The sequence below is a fragment of the Microcaecilia unicolor genome, chromosome 1 (assembly GCF_901765095.1).
Source record: "Microcaecilia unicolor chromosome 1, aMicUni1.1, whole genome shotgun sequence".
Classification (NCBI taxonomy): Eukaryota; Metazoa; Chordata; class Amphibia; order Gymnophiona; family Siphonopidae; genus Microcaecilia; species Microcaecilia unicolor.
The window spans coordinates 213003416-213027945 of NC_044031.1; the positions used below are offsets into that span (position 1 = coordinate 213003416).

General features: G+C 41.1%; 1 protein-coding gene across 2 annotated transcripts in view; it reads left to right on the forward strand.

The window, feature by feature from the left end:
- The window catches only part of ELMO1 (engulfment and cell motility 1), a 683834-nt gene that overhangs the window by 221827 nt on the left and 437477 nt on the right, over positions 1–24530 (forward strand). For both annotated transcript variants that reach the window (XM_030204026.1, XM_030204017.1), the window contains exons 7-9: positions 9551–9720; positions 12171–12206; positions 20524–20623. In XM_030204026.1, coding sequence (XP_030059886.1) covers positions 9551–9720; positions 12171–12206; positions 20524–20623 — 306 coding nt within the window. The remainder of the gene's footprint in view (positions 1–9550; positions 9721–12170; positions 12207–20523; positions 20624–24530) is intronic.

The window sequence follows — 24530 nt, forward strand, 5'->3', positions numbered from 1 at the left end:
ATTGGCAGGCAAAACCACCCCACACCAGAGATAAGGCAGAACTCTGACAGGAATAGCTAGACTTCACCTGCACTTGACCGCCGTTCCTCAGGAGTTGAGCCCCTGGGTGCAGGCAGCCGGCAGGACTTACCGGACAGGGCAGGAGCTGGATACCAACCAGGGGCGTAGCTAAGGGTGGGCCTGGCTGGGCCCAGGCCCACCCAATTTCACCCAGGCCCGCCCAGCGCCAGCCCCAGCTCCCATTGCCGGCCACTGCTGCTTTTCCTGTTGAACAGCAGGGCCGGCGCTACAAAAAGAAGAAGCGCTAACGGCGCTAAGAACGAAAAATGTTAAAAAAAAAAAAAAAAAGCGCGGCACCGGCAGGCACTGTCTTGGCAGCCTTGAGGCATTGGCTGCTGGCTTGCAGGCTCCTCCCGTCTCCTACGTCACTGCCCCTGGAGCGACGCAGGGGCAGTAACGTAAGAGACGGGAGGAGCCTGCAAGCCAGCAGCCAATGCCTCAAGGCTGCCTAGACAGTGCCTGCCGGTGCCGCGCTTTTTTTTTTTTTTTTTAACATTTTTCGACCTTAGCGCCGTTAGCGCTTCTTCTTTTTGTAGCGCCGGCCCTGCTGCTCAACAGGAAAAGCAGTAGTGGCCGGCAATGGGGGCTGGCGCTGGCATGCAGGGCGGGCCTCGTCGAGGAAAGAGGGAAAACATGGAAGGATGGGGAGAAAAAGAGGGAAAACAGATGGAAGGATGGGGAGAAAAAGAGGGAAAACAGATGGAAGGATGGCAGAGAATGAGGGAAAACATGGAAGGATGGCAGAGAATGAGGAAAAAAACATGGAAGGATGGCAGAGAATGAGGGAAAACATGGAATGATGGGGAGAAAAGAGGGAAAACAGATGGAAGGATGTCAGAGAAAGAGGGAAACAGATGGAAGGATGGCAGAGACTGAGGGAAAACATGGAAGGATGGCAGAGAATGAGGGAAAACATGGAAGGATGGGGAGAAAGAGGGAAAACATGGAAGGATGGGGAGAAAGAGGGAAAACATGGAAGGATGGGGAGAAAAGATAGAAAACAGATGGAAGGATGGCAGAGAAAAGATAGAAAACAGATGGAAGGATGGGGAGAGAAAGAGGGCAAACAGATGGATGGGGAGAGAGACTCTGGATGGAAGGATGGGGAGAGAAAGGGAGAGACGAAGGATGCAGAGAGAAAGGGGAGAGACTGGAAGGATGTGGAGAGAGAAGGGACACTGAACAGAAAAGGGTAGAGTGATACAGAGACACTGGTTAGAAAGAGGGAGAGAGAGACATTAGATGGAAGGATCAGGAGAGAGGGTAGATGGATGGAAGGATGGGGAGAGAAAGAGGGAAGACGTTGGATGGAAGGGTAGGGAGAAAGAGGTGACACTGGACGGAAGGATGCAGAAAGAAAGAGGGGAGACTACTGGAAGGATGGGGAGAGAGAGGGGAGACTGGAAGGATGGGGAGAGAAAGAAGAGAGCTGCTGGATGGAAAAGGAGAGTAGTGAAACACTGGAGAATAAGAGGAAGGGGCATGGGGAGAATAAGGGTGAGAAAAAGATGAAAAGCCATAAGTAGATGAAGGAAATTAAAGAATGGATAGTAAGAATGAATTAAATCAGGACAGCAGAGAAAGAGAGAGAGAGAGAGGCAGAAAAATATTGAAGAAAGCAAAGAAAAAGGAGAGAAAAATGAGAAATGGCCAGGAAACCGTGGCAGAAGAGTTAAGCGAAAACGAAGGAAAGCAGAATCTAGAGACTGGGAGCGATACAATGAGAAAAAGTAAATGGCCATACAAGAAAGGTAAAGAAAATAATTTTATTTTTAATTTAGGATAAAGTATATGGTACCTGTGTTAATGAAGTTTCAGAGACCAATACTTCCTTCCTTAGGTCAGGCGAGGATACCGTAACAGCATTATACTGACCTGAGGCAGGAGGTTTTGGCCTCTGAAAGCTCACTGAAAAGGGTGTTAGGCTATTAAATAAATTTTCTGAAATCTGATGCACTGAAAAGCAGCACTTTACCCTGTGTGACAAATGCATCTGATTAGTGTGACTAAATTTTGCTGGGGGAGGGGGGTAGAGAGAAAATTTTGTGCCCACCCACTTTGGGTTCAGGCCCATCCAAAATTGGCAGTCTGGCTACGCCACTGATACCAACTAGGCTGATCAGGGACTGAGGCTCAGAGGGGAAAGGAATGTACATGGGCAGCAAGGTAGGAAACTGGGCTAGGACTCGCAGACAGACAATACTACACAAGACAGGAAATGGACAAGCTAGAGGACAAAAACTGAAATCTGCAAAGCAGCCACTGAAAAACACAGACAGACAAGAGTCAGGACTGAAAGCTGCAAAGCAGCCACTGAAAAACACAGACAGACAAGAGTCAGGACTGAAAGCTGCAGAGCAGCCACAAAGAGAGAGACACAAACAAACAAAAACTAAACCAGGAATACAGACCAGAAACAAGACTAGGGAAATAAGCAGTAATCTAAGCTAAACTACACACAGACTAACTAGAACTGGACAAGAAATTCAAACAAGACTAGGCAGAAGTGCAACAAAGCACCAACAAACCAGGGACCTTAGATGTTGCAAAGGCAAACACAGAAGTTTCCAGCAGGTTAATAAAGTCCATCAGCTGCTGAAGTTCAGCTGCAGGAATCACAAGGCAGCTATGGGTGCTGTTCAGGCACAAACAAGAGAAGCAAGTCTGGCAGCCCAGAAGATCCAGAGCAGACTAGGCTGAAGTCTGGAACGGGTGACAGTTTATAGCAGCCACCGGTTCTGGCCACCAGGGGGGCGAGGTGAGCACAGACAAGGAAACGGTTACGTGACATTTGTCGCCCTTCTCTGCACCTTTTCTAATTCCACTATATGTTTTTTGAGATATGGCAACCAGAATTGAACACACTATTCAAGGTGCGGTCGCACCATGGAGCGATACAAAGGCATAATAACTTCTTCATTTTTGTTTTCCATTCCTTTCCTAATAATACCTAACATTCTATTTGCTTTCTTAACTGCTGCAGCACACTGTACGGAAGGTTTCCACTTATCAACGATGACACCTAGATCCCTTTCTTGGTTGGTGACTCCTAACGTGGAACCTTGTATGACGTAGCTATAATTCAGGTTCCTCTTTCCCACATGCATCACTTTGCACTTGCTCACATTAAACATCATCTGCTGTTTAGACGCCCAGTCTCGTGTGGTCCTCTTGTAATTTTTCACAATCCTCTTACGATTTAACGACTTCAAATAACTTTGTGTCGTCAGCAAATTTAATTACCTCACTAGTTACTCCTATCTCTAGGTCATTTATAAATATGTTAATCAGCATCGGTCCCAGCACAGACCCCTGGGGGACCCCACTAACTACCCTTCTCCATTGAGAATACTGACCATTTAACCCTACTTTCTGTTTTCTATCTTTAAAAAAGTTTTTAATCCAGAATAGGACACTACCTCCTATCCCATGACTTTCCAATTTACTCTGGAGCCTTTCATGGGGTACTTTGTCAAACGCCCTTTGAAAATCCAGGTACACAATATCAGCCGGCTCACCTTTATCCACATGTTTGTTCACCCCTTCAAAGAAATGTAATAGATTGGTGAGGTGGGATTTCCCTTCACTAAATCCATGTTGGCTTTGCCCCATTAATCCATGCTTTTGAATATGCTCTGTAATTTTGTTCTTTATAATAGTATCTACCATTTTGCCCAGCACCGACATCAGGCTCACTGGTCTATAATTTCCCGGATCTCTTCTTGAACTTTTTTTAAAAAATTGGCGTTACATTGGCCACCCTCCAATCTTTTGGTACCACGCTCAATTTGAAAGATAAATTACATATTACTAACAATAGTTCCGCCAGTTCATTTTTCAATTCTATCAGTACTCTGGGATGGGTACCATCTGGTCCAGGAGATTTGCTACTCTTCAATTTGTCAAATTGCCCCATTACATCCTCCAGGGTTATAGAGGTTTCATTCAGTTTCTCTGACTCATACAGGTTTGAATACCATTTTGGCACTGGTATCTCTCCCAAATTTTCCTCGGTGAAGACCGATGCAAAGAATTAATTTAATCTGTCCTCTATGGCTTTGTCTTCCCTGATTACCCTTTTTATCCCTCAGTCATCTAGCAGTCCAACCAATTCTTTTGACGGCTTCTTGCTTTTAATATGCCTAAAAAATTTTTACTCTGTGTTTTTGCCTCCAATGCAATCTTTTTTTCAAAGTCTCTCTTTGCCTTCCTTATCAGCACTTTGCATTTGACTTGACATTCCTTATGCTATTTCTTATTATTTTCAGTCAGTTCCTTCTTCCATTTTCTGAAGAATTTTCTTTTAGCTCTAATAGCTTTCTTCACCTCACTTTGTAACCATACTAGCTGTCGTTTTCTTCCTTCCTCCTTTTAATATGCGGAATATATTTGGCCTGGGCTTCCAGGATGATATTTTTGAAGAGCATCCACGCCTGATGTAAATATTTGACCCTCGCAGTTTTTTTTTCACCATTCTTCTCATTTTATCATAGTCTCCTTTTTGAAAGTTAAACGCTAATGTGTTGGATTTCCTGCGTATACTTGCTCCAAAGCTAATATCAAATCTGATCATATTATGATCACTGTTATCAAGAGGCCCCAGCACCAGTTCATGTGCTGCACTAAGGACTAGGTCTAGAATTTTTTCTTCTCTTGTTGGCTGCTGTACCAGCTGCTCCATAAAGCAGTCCTTGATTTCGTCAAGGAATTTTACCTCCCTAGCGTGCCCCGATGTTACATTTACCCAGTCAATATTGGGGTAATTGAAATCACCCATTATTATTGTTGTGTTGCCCAGTTTGTTAACATCCCTAATTTCCTTTAACATTTCTACATCTGTCTGTTCATCCTGGCCAGATGGGTGGTAATATACTCCTATCGCTATCCTTTTCCCTTTTACACATGGAATTTCAATCCATAGGGATTCCAAGATGTGTTTTGTTTCCTGCAGAATTTTCATTCTATTTGATTCAAGGCCCTCCTTAACATACAGTGCTACCCCTCCACCAATTAGATCCACCTTATCACTATGATTTAATTTGTACCCTGGTATGACAGCGTCCCACTAGTTATCCTCTTTCCACTGGGTCTCAGAGATGCCTATTATTTCTAAATTTTCATTTAGTGCAATATATTCTAACTCTCCCATCTTATTTCTTAGACTTTTGGCATTCGCATATAGACATTTCAAACTATGTTTGTTCCTATTTACATCATCATGCTCAGTACTTGACAGTGTTAATTTGCAATCTTTTGTCTGCTTTTTATTTAAGGGTGTCTCTATTGCAACTTAGCTAGATAGCTATCTTCCCTGTTTTGGTGATATCGTTGAAAGACACCTTGTTCCGAACCATGCATGTTTGAATGACTGTTTGACTTCCCCCAGGTTCCGCTTTAAAAGCTGCTCTATCTCCTTTTTAAATGCCGATGCCAGCAGCCTGATCCCACTCCTTTCGGAATAGGCTCCCCCTTCCTCAGAATGTTGCCCAGTTCTTTACAAATCTAAAACCCTCCACCCTGCACCATCGCTTCATCCACGCATTGAGACTCCGGAGCACTGTCTGTCCCATGGGTCCTGCGTGTGGAATGGGGAGCACTTAAGAAAATGCTACCCTAGAGGTTCTGGATTTGAGCTTTCTACCTAAGATCCTAAATTTGGCTTCTAGAACCTCTCTTCCACGTTTTTTCTATGTCATTGGTACCCATGTGTACCAAGACATCCAGCTCCTCCCCAGCACTATCTAAAATCCTATCTAGGTGACGCGTGAGGTCCACCACCTTTGCACCAGGCAGGCAAGTGACCAGGTGATCTTCACGTCCATCAGCCACCCAGCTGTCTACATGCCTAATAATTGAATCACCAACTACAACAGCCATCCTGTCCCTTACCTCTTGGGTACAAGCTCCTGGAGACACATCCCCGGTGCATGTGAGATGGACGGTTGCTAATGTTGGATGTGTTTTCTGCAGTGGCTTAACACTACAAGATGGTTGAATTAAACAGTGTAAACCTTTCTTTAGTTTTGTTGGATACTTTTGCCACTGATCGTGTAGCTCTTCTTTTTTTTTTTTTTTCTTCCTTGGATTGGAATTTGGGTTTTAGACTTATTGCTTGCCTTTTCTAAATCCAAGCTGATGGTGACTTAAGTATTGAGGGGCATGAATTATTTACAAGCTAGTTGTGCATGAGGCAGTGGATAGAGAAATGATGTCTCTTACGTTTGCAACGGGGCTCGTTTACTGAAGTGCACCGAGCAATTAGCATGTGAATTAGTGCACAGGTGGAGTATCCATTATGCTGGCATGACATGGAATGGCATGAAGAGAGGAATGGGCTAGGACTGCATATGATAATTTACTGTTTGGTTTCACTTGTGCAGTTAGTGCAGGTACAGTTATTGGCAGTGTTCATCTGTAGTAATTGTGAATATGCTTAACCTGCAGTAACTGTATAGGAATGTGCTGAGAATTACCCCAGTAGTAAGTGTACAGCCATTTTATCATCATCGCACCCAATTGTCCTTATGAACCATTGGAGTTAGTGGTGGGAACTGTCCTTCTTGCCTACAGTCCTATCCTGAGCCATTTATATTGTACTTTGGATGTCCAGTTCACACCTGTTTATCATCTAGCCAACATCTTTTTGGTTTTCCTCTTAACTTTTGACTCTTTCGTGTATCGCTATTTTTATCAACCTGCCATCTTCATTTACCATTTGTTAATTTTTCATTTAATGTATGGTAAGTGCAAAACTTGACCACACTTCAGTAAACATGCCTAAAAGAGTGTCAGTGGGAGAAGAAGAGATTTGAGCCCTGGCTTTCCACACCCCTTTTCTCTAACCACTGTACTCCCCTGTGCTTGTGTTTTGGATAACTACTACTACTTGACATTTCTAAAGCGCTATTAGAGTTACGCAGCGCTGTACAATTTCAACATAGAAGGACAGTCCCTGCTCAAAGGAGCTTACAATCTAAAGGACAAATGTACAGTCAGTCAAATAGGGGCAGTCTAGATTTTCTGAAAGGTATAAAGGTTAGGTGCCGAAAGCAACATTGAAGAGGTGGGCTTTGAGCAAGGATTTCAAGATGGGTAGGGAGGGGGCTTGGCGTAAGGGCTCAGGAAGTTTATTCCAAGCATAGGGTGAGGCGAGGCAGAATGAGCGGAGCCTGGAGTTGGCGGTGGTGGAGAAGGGTACTGAGAGGAGGTCTGTGGTACAATCAAAATGGTTTACATTTATTATATGCAGGTACTTTCTCTGTCCCTAGTGAGCTCACAATCGAAGTTTCAGTACATGGGGCAATGAAGGGTTAAGTGACTTGCCCAGAGTTACAAGGAGCCACAGTGGGAATTGAACCTAGTTTCCCAAGTTCTCAGCCCACTGCACTAACCATTAGGCTACTCCTCCATCAGCTTAATACTTTGGTTCCTGGGTGGCAGGGTTTTCTGATAGGCAAGATGTATAAAATTTAATTGGAAGATCTAAGAGCCCACATGATACTTCCCACAGTTAAGCTAAAAGTGATACATTTTGGTGGACACACTTTCATACATTTGTGACTAGCTTTTGAGCAGTTACTGCCCCTGGGATTTGATGATGTTCCTTGGTTTTCTAAGTTCTAATTGTTTTTTTTTTTTTTTTAGAAACACTGCAATGCTAAACTAATTCCATCAACTGTCTTAAAAAAATGTAATTGAGTTTGAAAAGTAAATGATGACATAAGCACTGGTAGTGCTGAATTTTCCCAACAGTTTTTCTTTCTTGTCTTTATTGCTTTGAATAATGTGCTGAGTGGGAACACGTGTCAGAAGGGAGACAGGGCCAAACCCTAACAGCAGTTCAGTTTCTTAATAATGTATTACTTTAAATCTAGAGTCAGTGCATACAAGGATTATGCTGAAGGAAATTTATTTTTTGCTAGTTGTTGAGTACAGAGAGAGAAATTGGCTGCACAGTAATTCCTGTGGGGAAGAACAAACTTAACCCAAGCTGTGGGAGAGGCCCAGACACATCTGTCTCAGGTCTGGTGCAATACTTTCTAATTCCCCTTCATATTATACATTGAAAATGCCAACAGCTCCAAAGAAAGCCTCCACCCCAAAAGCTTCTCCTCCTCCTTCAGCAGAGGGGGATTATTGTACTCCTTTGCCTTCCAATTGGTGTTGCTATACAGTTAGAACTTCCTTCCAGAAAAAGGAGTCTGTAGAGAACTTGTTCACCATTAAAAGCCCTTAGCTTCACAGAGTGTAGCTTAGCAGTCCCCTTTTCTTTTATGGTGAGCAGATCTCAGTCAATCCTTGAACTCCTTTTCTCAACAGGTATAACAGGACAGTTACTTATTTAATAGGTTCTTTCCTTTTTATTCTTCTAGAAGGAAGAACAACTGGCTCAACATTAATGAAAAAGGAAAGTAAAGCTGTATGCAGATTAGCTCCATATGAGTCAATGACTTATATCCCTTCCTTGCCGTCTCCTCCCCAGCTTAGTCCCAGTTTATGACAGCTGGTTCCAAACAGTATTAGCGAAGTCTTTCAGCCGCTCAGCAAAGAAAACTCTTACTATGGTTTATCTTTCTTCATCACAGTTGCACATTTTAAGGAACCAAAACAAAACACTTTAACAAAATACCTCCCCTCCCCCTTTTGAGTTGAGCCCTCTTTCTCACCAAGCCTAGGACTCAATGACTGGCAGACCCAACTCTTTTCCACACCACAGGAGGCTTAGACTGCAATGTGACTCACCCCATTTCTGCCAGTAACAGGGATTTCACATAAGGAAGGAAAAAGAAAAGGTGTCCTATTTCTTCATAGGTTAATCATTTACTTCTTGCTTAAAGAGTCTGCTGACTGCCACCTTTCTCCACTTGTTAAAGGTACTGAACCTCCATCTGTTCCCCAGGATCTCCAGGCTTGGGCATCTCTTTATCAAAAGTTCTGGTTTCCTCTGTTAGGGGTTATCAATAGAAATCAAACAAAATAAAACATGGAAAAGAAAATAAGATGATACCTTTTTTATTGGACATAACTTAATACATTTCTTGATTAGCTTTCGAAGGTTGCCCTCCTCTACTCTGTTAGGGGATAATCCTCCATGGGATCTTCTAAGTCTTAACTCGCTGGGAGATTTTATGCTGTCTAGCTCCTCCCTTGGGATCCTCTCCCTTTTGAACCGGTCATTGCAATATTTCCCCTCTTCCTCCCGTAATCTACATCCTCTCTCAGTTTACGTACATCCCAGTGCCCTCTAGTGGGAAAGTCCTTCATTACATTGAATGTCTCCCTTTTGTTTTTCTGCCTTGAAATAAGAGGGAAAACTGGTGGAGCTCTGGGGATTTCTTCCTCAATTCCAGGTTCCCTCTTACAACAGCCACTATTGAAATTTGTCAGACTATTTTTGTCATTCTTAAAATGGATTTTATTTTGCTTCTACTAACTCTGACTCCCTACACCTCTCCTTTTTGTTTTGTGATTTTGTTTTGTTTTTGATGAGGCTCAAAATGCACAGCAACTTCATGAGAGGATCCAGTCTTCCAGTATGGATGCCAAGCTAGAAGCGCTGAAGGACCTGGCGAAACACTCATGTGATGTTACGTTTGCTCAGGAATTCATCAACCTAGATGGCATTTCCTTCCTCACGCAGATGGTTGAAAGTGGCACAGAGTAAGTGATTGCATGCTTTTTTGGATTTTCAGAAAGGAAAAATGGAAAAGTAGAACTTTGAAAGTGATGCATTGTATTTTTTTTCACCTACCATTCTTTAGGGGCTTAAAGCAGGTGAAAGAAAGTTTCAGCTGTTTGAATGTGTGAGCACTATAGTGGAGATTGTCAGCTCCTGTCTGGCTCTTGAGTAGATTTGGAAGGTGCCAGGTTCTTTGAAAATATATCCTCGGTTTCTGTGTCAAGAATAAAATTACCTGGCCATCTTTAAAAGAAGACAATACCGTGATCCCAGTTCTAAAACAACCATCCTAGGAATCCCCTTCCTGATATCTACTCATCCCCTGCACATATGTAGAGAATGAGAGAAACCCCTTTTGCAAATTGAGCCTGGCATATTTTTTTTACCTCAAGTGCTTCTAAAATACAGTACAGGTCTACTGTGACTCCTTTCTGCATGCTTCCCTATGTGCACCATTTAGCGTCCTCACAGCATGTAGGTCAAGAAACTAGGTGCTCTGTAATAAAGTCAATTAGATTTTAATACAACATGGTAAAAGATGTCGAATCTGAACTGAGAGGAAGTAATCTTTTTTCTTGACCTGCATACTTCAAGAGGATATAATGATAACCATTTCTCTAGTTAAATAAAACAAATCCCCAAATCACCCAAAACAATTAGCACTCAATCCAGATTTTTCTAATGAATTGGATTTGCTAACAATAGGGTCTGTTTTACAAAGCTGTGCTACCGATTCTTGGTGCGGCAAACGAGTGGAAGCCCATTAAATTCTTATGGGCTTTCTCTCATTTGCTGCATGGGAATCACTAGCGTGGTTTTGTAAAAGCAGCCTAGTAGTATTTTAAAACTCAAAAGCCATTGGCTGAAATTGCCTTATTACTGTGACTCCACTGTGCTCATTCCTAGAACTTTTGAGAGCTGCTGAAAAACAAAGAAATTATTATGTTGCTTATTGAACTCTAATTTGGCTTTTTCAAATATTTTTAAGCAAGCAACTGAACCCAAATAAATGGCAAAATATGGTTAACTCAGATTATAATTTTTTATATTTATTTATAGTTTTCAGTTAGCCACCTTCTGCTTGCAAGGGAGTAAAGCAAAATATGGACTCCTCCCCTTTGTTAAATTACATAGGTCGCTAACAGTGCGGGTACCACTGTTTAAGAACCCCTGATCTAGTGCTTAAAGCTTAGAACCATGATTACGGAAAGGCCTGAGACATGTTGTTAAACCTGTCCCTTACCCTTCCTGTAAGTTGCCAATTCTTTTGTTACCCTGGGTAAGTCACTATAACTTTTGAGGCCTTTGAGTGGGACCCAGTTGAAAAGAAGTTTGTCTTCCTCTTGCTGTACAGTTAAGCAGTTTAAAATGCCTAGGAATTCACTCTTTTATTAACTTAATTTTCTGTTTATCAGTCAGGTTCTTGATTAGTAAAATATATAACTTGAACTTTGCTCTAAATAAACTGAAATCTTAAAAAAAAATCGTCATCTGGTTTTGATCTGGTTTTGATGCTAAATAGTAGTAGTAGTAAGTTATTTTTGTTGTGGTTATGATTTCCTAATTACTTTTGCTCTCTCATCTCCATCAAAATGACTATGTGGGAACCATACGTTTCTGTGTGGCTCTGGAGTCATCTCCTCCCAGAAAAAACTCCTTAGTGCGACTCTTGAACCTGCAAAGCTTGCCCCTTTGTAATAGCTCTGTCACATCACATGGACATTATTTCTCTGACAATCTGCATTTTAAAGTCTGCTATTTAGTTTCTCAATTTGGCATTTTCAGTACCTAACTCTTGAAAGGTTGATAGATATTTAAGAGCTGAGATGCCATTGTGTTATCACTGCTTGCTTACAAATATGGTGGTAGTTTGCTTTTTTCACAAGTGGACTAGGAAGCACATTTCTTATTAGATTAGTTTTTTAAAATCAATACGAATTGAAAGCTACCAACGGCCCATGCTGTTGTAATACTGAATTTTAACAAATGAAAGAATACAGCTCTGTTACATTTATGGTTAGGACAAAATTTTTTTCCCCCTGTTGGCTACCTTTAGGCTAGGCTGTCATCGTTCTTGTGGTATGGGAGGATGAACCATAATACCTTTTTGTTCTGTAGCTTGTACTCGTGCATTGTAAATCTCTATCATTTATTTTCTCATGAATATATTGACTAGATTATCACTTTGTGTTTCAGTGTGACTTTAAACATGTTCTCTTATTTCTACAACAGATTTTTAAAAAAGTTAATTTTACAAGATTGGGCCGGGATTTTATTAACAAAATATATTTTTTTGGTTCTTTCAGATATATAATCATTCATTTTAAATAGATTTACCTTAAGGCTTGCCCAAGGTCAGTTTGAGTTTGTGTAGTTGGGTGTTAATGTGATAAAGTACATATCCTCACGTGGAAGTTTTTAAATTTTTCAGACGATATCAGAAATTGCAGAAGATAATGAAGCCCTGGTAAGGATTTGATTGGCTCATTGCCTTGCACACCTCCTCTTTGTTTTTGCATGACTAAATTCGGCTTCTCAAACCAATTATCCTAAGAGGGGGGAAGAGAAACCTCACTCAAAATTTTGTTTTCTCTCTATTTTGGTTTCCACTTTTGGAAGTTTACTCTGGGTCCGTTGCTTGCTTGTGGCTTTGTGTGTTGCGTTAATACCTAACTCAGGGGGTCTTTTACTAAGCCACAGTAGTGTTTTTAGCACAAACTAATGATTAGTGTGTGTTAAATGCTAGAGACACCCATAGGAATATATGGGAATCTATAGCATTTAGCGCATGCCAAAAATGCTACCATGGCATAGTAAAAGGCCCTATCGGACAATCTTGCAAGTTGATCGACCTACAGAAGAATGTAAAATGACAATGAAAGCCATTCCTACCCTTCTTTCCCCAAACCTGTCTGTTTTCCCAGTGGAGGCCTGTGATCTTGAACCCCAGGACTTACGTTCGAGTTAAGTTAAATTTGATCTTTTAAGCAAGTGCTAGATAAGAGTTAAGCTCACCATATCTGGATATACATCTTACTTTTTTCTTCTGATCCAGGAATTTAATAACGGTTAACTGTAGCAATTCTTATTGGTACAGGCTCTAGTAGAGCAGTATTCACTTGGAGATGTTATTTTAATATTCCTACCAAAGTTATGTTCTCTGAGCCCAAGCTGTGATGAATTTAGTTTTAGATTCCCCTCCCTCCCGCCCCCAGGATCTTTACTGAGAGGATTGATGAGGCTGTTTGGGGAGCACTAGTGACCACTGGTCACCAACTTTTCCATATAGCTGGGTTTTACCACTAGAGGAGAGGTCCATGGCAGTTTGAGAAAGGGACAGAAAAGCTGGGAAGGCCATCATGCATTTACCTCTGTGACCTTTTTCCAGTTACTTATAGGTGGTACAGGCACCTAGTCAATCATTGTCTTAGAAAATCAACTGCAGTGGATGTACCTTTTATATTCCCAGCTCAAACTGGTGGCTCATAAAAGAAATTGAATTCAGCTGTTACATGGTAGAGATTTATATAAAACTAGTAAAAAAGGCCCGTTTCTGTTTGAAAGGAAACGGGCGCTAGCAAGGTTTTCCTCTGAGTGTGTATGTTTGAGAGAGTGTCTGTGTGAGAGAGGCTTCTGTTCCTGCTGCTGTGCATTCCCCGTGTTGTGCTGATTCGCTGCTCCCTGTATCGTGGCTCCGCCCCTCTCCCTTCTACTGGCCAATCTGGTGTGGGTTGTGTGACATCACTATTATCTACTCCAACATGATCCACGGTTCCAGGTAGCCTCAGAATGTTGGAGATGAGAATTATTATATAGGATAAGTCTGATGTAAGGAAAAAAAAGGGTAAGGGAAATTCAGCGATTAAGAGGGTTCCTGACATACTTACAGTTTTCCTGTGCTTGGTTTCCTTTATCTTAGTGTCTGGTATTCCAGCAAAATTTTCCACTGGCAAACCAGTGTTTTGCTTGCAAATGGAGGAAATTGTTTTAGAGGAGTTTTGATAGTGTTTACACATCTATACGTAAGTAGCAATTTTAGAAAAACTGTTGCTTACACTTGTATATCATCAGCATGCACAGATCATAAGGAGATGGGTACTGGACGAGGTGTGTGTGGACTTTTTTGAAATCACGTATTCCAGAGGAGAAGTGTACTAGAGTATACACAGTCCATATAAAGGAGGACGGAGGAAGAAATAGCAGAATTTTTATCAATAGACAGAATATATATAATCCACATTTAATCTGCCATAATATACAGACCTTTATTTTGCTACTTCTTCATCCAGAGCAGCTTCTATATTTATTCGAAAATTCTATAGTTGAACAGAATCAAAGTAAACGTGATGTAGTACTGGAAGAGTAATGAGGCACTTGTGGGGGGAACAGCAAGAAAAAAGTAGCTTCAAGTTCAAGAACTCTCAATTTCATTTTACGAAATTCCTTCTGCTGCAGTTGTCAACTAAAGACATCTGGAAAATTCTGAATGGACTGGCCACAAAACTGCTCAGTTTTCTTATGTAAATACTTTTAAGCAAATCCACTGTCTCCTGTTAAGGCCACCAGAAGAGTTGTATGGGAGGAAATATTTTTTTGAGTAGTCTCAAGGAAATGAGTTAAATCCAAGGAATCACTATTAGCTACTCCATCCAGAACCTCATTAGCATGCATTATAGAATCAACCTTATTGAGAAGTAAATCGTCAAGTATTGTGGAAACAATATTTCAGCAGACAGAAGCCAACAAACAGGAACATTTACTGCTTATATCACAAAACTGTCTTTAATTGAAGAACAACTAATTGCTTGATCTTTAACATTCCGGGCTTCACTTGGGTGGACTTTTAAAGTATGTATTTGTACTGTTTTAGAAGAGAAATCGTATAAGTTTTGAAAAGTTTCTTTGTGAGTTTTTATACATTCTCTTAATCACACACACTGCTGCTTGCTAGGACCTTGGTTTTGAGGAGTGAGTGAGGGGGTAGTTATGATTATTTCTGGGCCCTTATACCCACCTAATATTCACATAGGTGTTAGTGGGACAGCAAATAGTTGGAACAAGTATGTGATTAGCATATAATCTTGTATTTATAAAATATACTCGCATGTCTCAATTTCTACCACACATACATGCACAATTACTTCTGTGGGAGCCATTGAATAAGCAGTCTTATAAAGGCACATAGGTGCATCTTTCCTTTATAAAACAGTGCATAAATGAGCCGTCCCTTAGTTGCTATTTTATAAAAGTACTCTGATGGGGGGGATAGATTTTATAAACTTTTTTTTTCCCCACAGGTAAGCACAGTTTTACCAACAGAAAGGGCTTCTATAAAAATTAGCCCAGGGACTACATGACTACAAAGTAGTGGCTCTCAAACCCCATCCTGAGGACATACTAGCCAGATGAGTTTTCAGGATAAATACTGCATGAGATACATTTGTGTGCATGCAAATTTCTCATGCTTATTCATTGTGGATATTCTGAAAACCTGACTGCCTGGGGGTGTCCTGAGAACTGGGCTGAGAACCCCTGTTATAAATTGAGTGTGAAGAATGTTTGCATGATCTGAGTGTAGGCCTATAAGAGGGACAGAGTTTATGTGGAGTTCATGTAGAGTTGTGATGTACATACATACTTAAATTTATACAAACTCCCAAGTAGTACAAATTCGAGTGCATTGATCTATAATTGTTGCAGGTTTTGTGAGGCTATTTTATAAAGACCTATAGGCGTCCTATGCATCTTCATAAAATAGCCTCAAAATACACGCATTTCCTAAATAAATGACTTGTTATAAAATTACTCCCCACAAGCACGAGTGAGCTAGCGAAAAGACCAGCTGAGTCTTAGAGAATCACGGTCAAGTTATTATCTCTTACCATAGATATGTGGTGGCTCAATTTAATTTTGTGTTGACCCCCCAAAAATTTATTTTCTGTATTTATTTTTGTTACATTTGTACCCCGCGCTTTCCCACTCATGGCAGGCTCAAAGCGGCTTACATGAGTAGATCTACAAAGGTTTCTGGAAAGTCACAAGATGGCTATTGCTTCTTGAGAGTTTTTTTTTCTTCAGAGTTTGCTTTGTTTGGTTTTTGTTTGTAGTGATTTACACTACCAACATGTTAAATATTCACTACAGTGGACTGGTGAGGTGGTGTTGCCTAGAGAGAGGAAGGCAAGACAGAAGCTATTGTAACAGTGGATAAAGGCCTAGACCCATTTCTTATCCAGGCACATACAATTCAAAAGCTTGCATAGCTGTTCCGGTGAAAAGAATGTATATTTTGTTTGAGCCAGCTTGACCACGCATTTGCACGGATATGCAAGAAAAAAGGAAGCTCCAATATCAATTGTGTTTTGTTTTAAAGAAAGAAATTGCTTCCTTTTTTGCTGAGTTGACTTAGTAACGTCAGGGTATACCCAAACCTTAGCACCATAAAATTGGGACTTAAGGTTTTTAAAATAAAGTCTTAAGATAGTGTTGTAATCTTGCTCAAAAACGAATGATACAATGACTGTAGCTCTGTTCACTATTATTTCCGAGGATTGTTCTAAGATATCAGAAATATTTTGCAAATCAAGATTATCTTTAGCAGGACCTTGACCCTCATTTCTAACAGGAATATAATAAATCTTGTTTAGCGGAGGTATAGCCTCTAAAGGAATATTCAGAACTTCCATCAAGTATTTCCGAAAAATGTTAGTTAGAGTTTCCCCTGCTATTATTGGAAAATTAAGTAAACGGAGGTTTAGGCGCCTGTTAAAGTTTTCAAGTTGTTCGATTTTATTTCTAGTGTCCAAAGAGTCTTTTATTATCACATTTTTAAAGGAGGTTAAAGTTTCAACTTCTTTCTTTATGGCTTGAACTTGCGTCGATAAATCATTCTTAACAGAATCTACAGTACTTTGTAATTCTTCAAATTTAGTATTTAAATTGACCACATCACCTGACGTTTTCTGTAGCGTGGTGGGAATCTGGTCCAACATCACCTTCAAGGTCTGTAGGGTTACCTCCGAGGTCTGCTCCGTGGTAATCAAACTACCCACAGAGCCCCGGAACGCTGTTTGCATGCCTGGGTCCTCCACTGTCGCCCCTATCGACGAATCTTCGGAGCCGATGGGGTTTCCCGCCAGGGTCGCTCTCGACGCCGGGCTAGGAGGAATAAGCGAGGTGGACGGTGGTGATAAGGAGACTTCCTCTCCCGGCGGGGATTCCGCTCCTCCGGTTTTCCCCGCTATGGGATCCGCTCCTCGCTGTAGTCTGGTAGCGCCGGGAAAGAAACGCTCAAGGGACGTCTGAGCTGGTGAAGAAGTTGCGGTGGGTGGAGGTACCAATCTCACAATTCCTTTTCTTTTAGAATGGGGCATTTTCTATTTAGAAAACAAGAATTCTTTGCTCATAGACACGAGAGCGTTTCAACAATCAACCTGCGCGGCAGCCATCTTGAATCTCTCTCGATAGTGTTGGTATTTGGTGTTGTTCAGTGGTGTTAGTACATCCCTGGCTAACTTCTCTCTTCCTAGTTTTATCCAGCAAATTTTGTCCGACTAACCAAGTGACCAGAGAAACGTTTTAAGCAGGTTGCTAGCTTCTGTTTAAAAAAAAAAACAACTTAGATTTGTCTGACAACTCTTGAAGCTACCAAGACAAATCGTTTGAATATGGCCCTTTTTTCTGTTCTGTGAAATGTACTTTCCATGTAGAAATGATGAACTTTTTTTAATTGGTTTATTTTAGCTTTAATTCTTTCTTCTGAGAGACAGCCAAATAGTGACACCTGCTGGGAAAGTATATTATCTGAACAGCAGATATTATTTTTTCTCCTTGTCTACATTGTTGTTCTTCCTCCAATGCATTTAACTCAGCACTTTGTACTCCGCTTAGTTATATGATAAACATAGAGTAGTAGGCACACCTTCCCAGTTTCCGGTAGCACCAGGCTAATATCCTTTACAGTATAGAAATCACACCACCTCTCTGTAATTTAACTTGCTTGCCTATATTAATAGATGGTCACCTGCACTGAGCAGACGTATGCTGTGAAAACTCCTTCATTAGCTGGTAAGGCAACATGTAAACCATCTTGCAGGAGATACTTGCTAAGTTGTCTATCAATATCTGCCTCAAAAGAGGTTGTGTTTGTGACATACTTCTGCTATATGTAAGCAAAATACCTGTTGAATTGTTTTATTGTTAAAATTACAATAACAGCAAAGTTTACAAGAGAAAAGTTGGAGAGATTTCTAAGCCAAGAAAGAGAGAAAAATAGACAAGGACTTTTAATGGATAAACCAACTGATCATTTTTTTAGTTGATACCTTTTGATAAAGGTTTTGCAGGGACCAGGTGGCTTTTCTGTAATAATTGATTCTGTTTCAGAGATAATGACATTGTATTGGAGACTGTGTTGTATCACAGTTATTTAGGGCAATGCTTCTCAGCCCAGTTTGTCGGGGCACACCTAACCAGTCAGATTTTTAGGATACCACAATGCATATGCATGAGATAAATTTGCATACTAAGGAAGGCAATGCATGGAAATTTTATATCATGCCTATTTATTATCATGAACACCTGACTGGATGGATGTGCCTAGAGGACAGGGTTGAAAACCACTGTTTTAGGGTAACAGTCGCACAGATGAGGCAGTGAGGAGGTACATAGCGAGCAATAATAGACTAAAGGCGGTAGGAGCAGTGATATGAATAGATTTATAGATGGAGTTGAGGTTTAAATCTAATTCTGTAGGAAACAAGAAGAAAAGTCTGCCATTTTAAGTTAAAAACTAAAACTTGAAGTGATATTAAATGGGAAAAGTACAATATACTGTAGGATGTTGAATAAGGATATCTTTGGAAATAGTTATTTGAGCCAGGTCAATTAAGTGGTCAGCCACTTAAATTTAATCGATGTGCAGCCCTAGTACAGACTAATGAAGAAAATTGCATCTAGCTTGCATCCATTCCTGACAACCTATTAAAATATACTTCTGTGTATATAGCATGATTATAATTTAAAGACGCAGGTGTAAACTCAGCGATTTCTGTCAAGACTTTGTTGATATCATCAGCAAGTTTCTGTCCTTTTTCTCAATTTCAGCATCCAACCGCTCTGTGGTGGTCTGGGTGTCTGGGGAGCTCAGCACCAGGTGTTCAGTGCAGGGCAGGGGTAAAGCTCCTGACACTTGAGGCCAGGTTAGGTGGGCAGAGGGTGAACTCTTAAGGCCCTACTGTGGGGTACTGTCTTTTTCCCTCTGCCTGCATCCATTCTTTTACTAAATAGGCACTCCACAAAATGTGTCCAAGTCGATCTGTGACTAAAAATACAATTCGTTGGTGTATTTTTCAGTTAAACAGGTTAAAAAATAGGAGTAACATTTACATAAACACTTTGGCAGTAAGTTCCACTGACAGTTTGGGGATGGTCCACTCATTGCAATTTGACCGTACAGGAGCCTCGCTTATCTAGTTAAAGCCTTCTGAGTATTGACTCCACAGATTCTCCATCCTACATACGTAAAAAGTCAATTATAAAATTACCCCCTTATTAGTATGCTTAATAACAAAAACGTGGTACTTTTACATGAGTCAGATGTAGGCTTGCCTACTTGATAATTTTCAGTAGAAAACTTTAGTGTTAACCCCCCCCCCCCCCCCCAAAAGGCAAAACATCTGCCACATCTCAGGAGATATATATAAAGGACAAAGTCGTAAAAACTGTGGGGATAGTTTTCCTAAGTGATTTTGCATTCCTTATAGTCTGTAAGCTGCTGCTTTTTTTTTTTTTTTAAATGGTGATCATTGATGATGGTGCCTGTTGCTTTATTAAATCTGAAAAAGACACCTATGATATGATATATGAGCATCTCAAGTTAGGATGGACATCTGAATGATACATGAAAGTAGCAGTATCAAGGAGAGTAATGGAAAGAGGATAAATTAGAAGTTCAATGAACCCCAGATTCGGGAGAGGGAGGAGAAGGCAAGGGACTGATAACACTCAATTAGGAAAATCAAATGTACAAGACTAGAATGTATGAATGATTTAAAACAAAGCTTTCGGAAACACCACACTATGACTTAATTTTTAGTCATTTTATTTTGTGGTGGATCCCCTAGTTTGCATTCTGAAGCAGCTTCCTAGTGCAGTGTTGAAGTCTAGTGCTTGTCGCTTAGGCTGTAGTAGTGGCTATACAGACTTTGATTTCAGTAACTGCTGTTCCATAAATGATATGTGAATGAGCTGTTCTGTAACCTGCATGAGTTGATTCTGTACTGCTTAAAAAAAAGCCATTTATATACCTTATTGCAAGACTTTGCTGTGCTTTATTGTAGCATAACATTCCCTTCGGAGAAAACTGTTTAACTTGGTACAGATTAGCCTTGTTGCCAGACTATTACAGCAGGCAAGCAAGATAGAACTGGCAGAGTTTATCAGATCGGTGGTTGTTACTCCTCTCAACGTTTTCTTGCTTAACTTCATTCCCTTTGCTTCATTCTGTTAGCTGATAATTGGATTGATTTTGTATATTTTCATGCTTTCCATGGTGAATAGAAATTCATACCGTTACTAAAACATTTTTCTTTCAGGTGATGGCACTTGGTGTTTGTTCTTCTTTGGGGTATATTTGTTGCATGGTCTCCTTTTCTGCTGCTTCTACTTTATATTGGCCTGGCTTTGTTTCCCCTTTCTAAAATAAACTTGCTGCTCCCTTCTCTGCATGGTTATTTCTCAGTGTTGTTACTGACGGTAATGCTTATGAATCATGTGTGTTCCAGCTTTGGAGAGATGTTGTCCTTTACACTGACTGCATTTGTTGAACTGATGGATCATGGGATTGTGTCATGGGATATGTTCTCTGTTGCATTCATTAAAAAGGTAAATTTGTTGATTATAATGAATTGTCAAGTAAATTTGTAGTTCTTTTGTCCCTACCCTCCAACCATACAGTAGTTTCATAGTACTAAAGAACTCCATATTCAGGTTTATTTCTCAGCCTGGTAGAAAGCTCCAACTTACTGAACAGCAAGTTTTAGACCCAAACAGGCTAAGAACAGGCTGATGATCACTACTCAGAAGCTTCTCTAGGTATCCATATACGTCGAACTGATGAAGTCTGAAAGGCAAAATATATTGATAGCTGCTGTCAGGGAGCTGGAGCAGGTCAGCGAAGGCAAAGGAAAACAGGATATTGATATTAAAGTGAAAAAGGAAAATATAGTGAAATCCATTCACAGTTGAGATTCTAGACTTAACATTTTGGCCAATATAGTAGGTATAAATAAGCTAGGTTTGAAAAAGTATGGTGATATGATCATCCAAGATCATAGGTTTCATGGGAAGTGGGCTTAGTTAAACTATGATGAAATGCTCATAAAGAGTGAGATTCAGTGATAGTCAATGCTGTACCCACATAGCTTACTGGGTAGAATTAGGACTGCCTTTTGTGTGGTCCTGCATGCTCAGTTAGCTAAGTGGGCACTGGTATATTAACAGAAAAATTAAATATTGGACAGCAGACGTTTCGAGGACATAGATCTGTGTCTAAATGAAATAATTCCCCATTCAATGTTAACAATTCATCCTTTTGTGAACAAGAGTGGGGATTCTGATAAGTTCCTCCTTCCCCTACTCAAATACACTTATGGTGACAAACAACTCTTTTGGTAGGTAGATGCATCTGGTAGGGCTTGCGTTATCAACGTGTGAATGCTTAAGAATCATCTGCCAACATTTCAACTCTGGACAATTCCTGAAAATACAGGAGATAATTACCCAGCAGTGCAGTTCCAGGAGAGGGTGAGAAGGGTCCCCCAACCCCCACCAGACAATGTTTATTTACTCTGTGATGATAATAGTTCAAAAGATACCCTAGAGCACCTGAGGCAGCCATGATATGGGAAGGATTCTTGTTGGGTTTAGGATCCCTTACAGGGGATTAAAAGCCAGCCAAAAGGGTACACTACACAATCTCTTCAGTACTGTTGGAGGATCAGCTTTGTGCAAAGTTAGAGCTGGCACTAGGCAGGCTTACAAGCCTGATTCCCTCACCTCTAATAGAAGACTTTCAGTTGTTTCCACTGGCTCTAGTACAAAAAGGGTCAAGGAAAATTTTAGCTCTGGTTATAGACCATCAATGTAACTATGTACATGTAGGATATATCAATTATACATAATCCTCACCCCCAAATTTTGTAAATTTCATATCAAATATTAAACTAGCAAAGTGCTTACAGGAATTGACAGGCAGATCTTCCAGGGTACCTCTTCTGATTGTCACTGTTAATTCTGAAGTGTGTGCCCAGATGATGGACCATGTTAGTCCTGCAGCTACCATACTGAAAATTAGTCAGTCAAGGAAGAAAACATGTCTATCTGGAGGGCTTTTGTGATGCTACAGAGCCATTTCTCCTTAAGAAATTAGTACAAGTTTGGAAAAAAGTCATGTCCAGAGATACACTCAGGTTCTTGGCACCCAGTTAGCAGTGGCATCTTAAATATTTCTTGGGGTCCTAGTGCAGGAAAAACTTGAGGGCCCACCTGATGAAGTTGATGAGTAGGACAGGAGGTTTGCACTATGTAGATGAGAAAGCTTGAATTTTAGTGCTGTAAGATGGTCCTGGCAATCATGTACAATATTCTTAGTCCTATAGCAGATTGTGGGTGAAAAATAATCTTATTGATTTATGAGGTTGTTCACTTTTATGTTGTCCTTTCTATATCATTGCTTTGCTCCCTTAAAATGAATAAGTTGATATCATCTTCCAGACGTGTAGTAATGGAACTCACCATGGTGGCTAGAGAACATATTTCGAATTCTGGGATGTGCTGTTGCCTGGTCTGATGGGTTGGGCATGCTGCAGATGAAGGTGATGATAGTGGTAGAATACTCAAAGGTGACATAGAGGGGTTTGATATTCAGTTTGCAGGGATGAGCAGTTTATAAGATGCTTCCTGCCTCAGACTTACCTAACCCTGGGTATTCAGTGACAGGGCATGCGCAGCTCCTGGCATTGAATGTCCAGGTCTGTCTGCTGACCGGGAAGTTAACTGGACACTGGCCAATATGCAGACTGGTACCCAGTTAACTTGGGCGCATAAAGTTAGGACAGATGTTTTTATTTCATAACTTTGTGTTTACTTAGCTGGTTAGCCATAACTCCGCCTTGCCTCTAACCTAGCCATTTAAGGGATGGCTAGCTAGTGGTGGTACTCAGTGGACCTACCTGGTTAAGTGCCACTGAGTATCAACAGCCGGCTAGCTCAGTGGGATTTAACCGGGCTGGAGCCACTCCTGCTCAATTAAATCCTTTTGAATATCTACCCCAGAATTGCCAGACTAAAAGTTCTTGCTGGCTGAGTTCCAGGTGAATTCATAACTTGCAGCCTTGGTCAGAGACTGTCACCGTGGTGCCTGGACTGAGGTCAGAGTGAGTATAAAATAGGAGAAAACCCCAGGCAGCTAAGAGTGAGGGTTCATGGTAGCATAGCCAATTGAGACTGGTGCTGATTGAGCTGGAAACCCAAAGAATCAGGAAGAAATGGTTGTATGAACTTGCGGTTCTGATGAAGGATTTGCTTTGTAGTGATGACAAGGTAATCAATCACATGATCATAGAATTCAAGACTGACCAGGTGGATAAGGCACATTACTACTACTACTTATCATTTCTGTAGGGCTACTAGACATATGTTGTGGCTTAGTTATATGTAGGATTTTCAGATGGTTCCAGGTCATGGAGGACAGCCCTGGCTTTAACTTCAGTAGACCAGGATTTCCTTAGCCTGTCTAGGGTTGCCAACTTTTTCAAAGAGAAAAACCTGCCACATACTAGACCCCTAACCACACCTCATACCCCACATCCTGGATCACCAATTCAGTATGTGTAATTCAACATAAAATATCAATAGTACAGCCATACTAAAAAATATTTGTTGAATAGCAATCAAAACAACTGTAAAACAATTTAAAATCCCAAACACAAAAAAATATTTGAAAATAGCAGACACATAAAATCACATCCAACAAAACAGAGCCTCTCTCTCCCCATGTCCTGCAGCCTCCGTCTCCCAGTATAGTAAAAGCCTTCCCCACCGTCAGCAGGCTGAAGGAACATAATACTCTGCTTTCTCCCTGGCATCCAAAGCTGCCAGCATCTTCCTTTCTCTCTTCTACCCTCTGGCTACTAACATAGATTTCTCTGAATGGAACATTAGCCATCACCAGCCCTGGAAGTATTGCTCTCTCTGCCCTTCATCCTCTCAGCTCCCAGGAGCATGTCCTCTTCCCCCCCCCCCCCTCTCATGCACACATTCCAGGAACATTACTTCCCCCCCCCCCCTTCCTTTCCTGCTCCCTTTGGCTGCAGCTTCTCCCTGTTTGTCTGCTTCCCATTGATCAAATCTACTGAGTGCCTTTACCTCATCACATCAGGACCTAGATAAGGAATCCTCCTGCACAAGCAGAGGCCACACAAAGCTGACAGCAGCAGCCAGCACTTCAACAGGCACCCGGCTTCCTCATCCCACCCCCTTTGGCCAGGTCATATGACATGAGAGAGCCTGGCTCCAACCAGAATTGCTTCCGCTCTCCTCTGGCAATGCACTTTAAAATTGTGTTTTTCGATGGTACAGTGGCAGAAAGCTGGCTCTTCGATTGGCTGGTTTCCTGCCGTGCCAGCAGCCGGTTACACTTTATGAAGACTATCCAGGCCAGCCAAATGCCGGTTGGTTGGCAACCCTAAGCCTGTCCTCCATGACCTGAAGCTATTGCAGCAACCGCAGC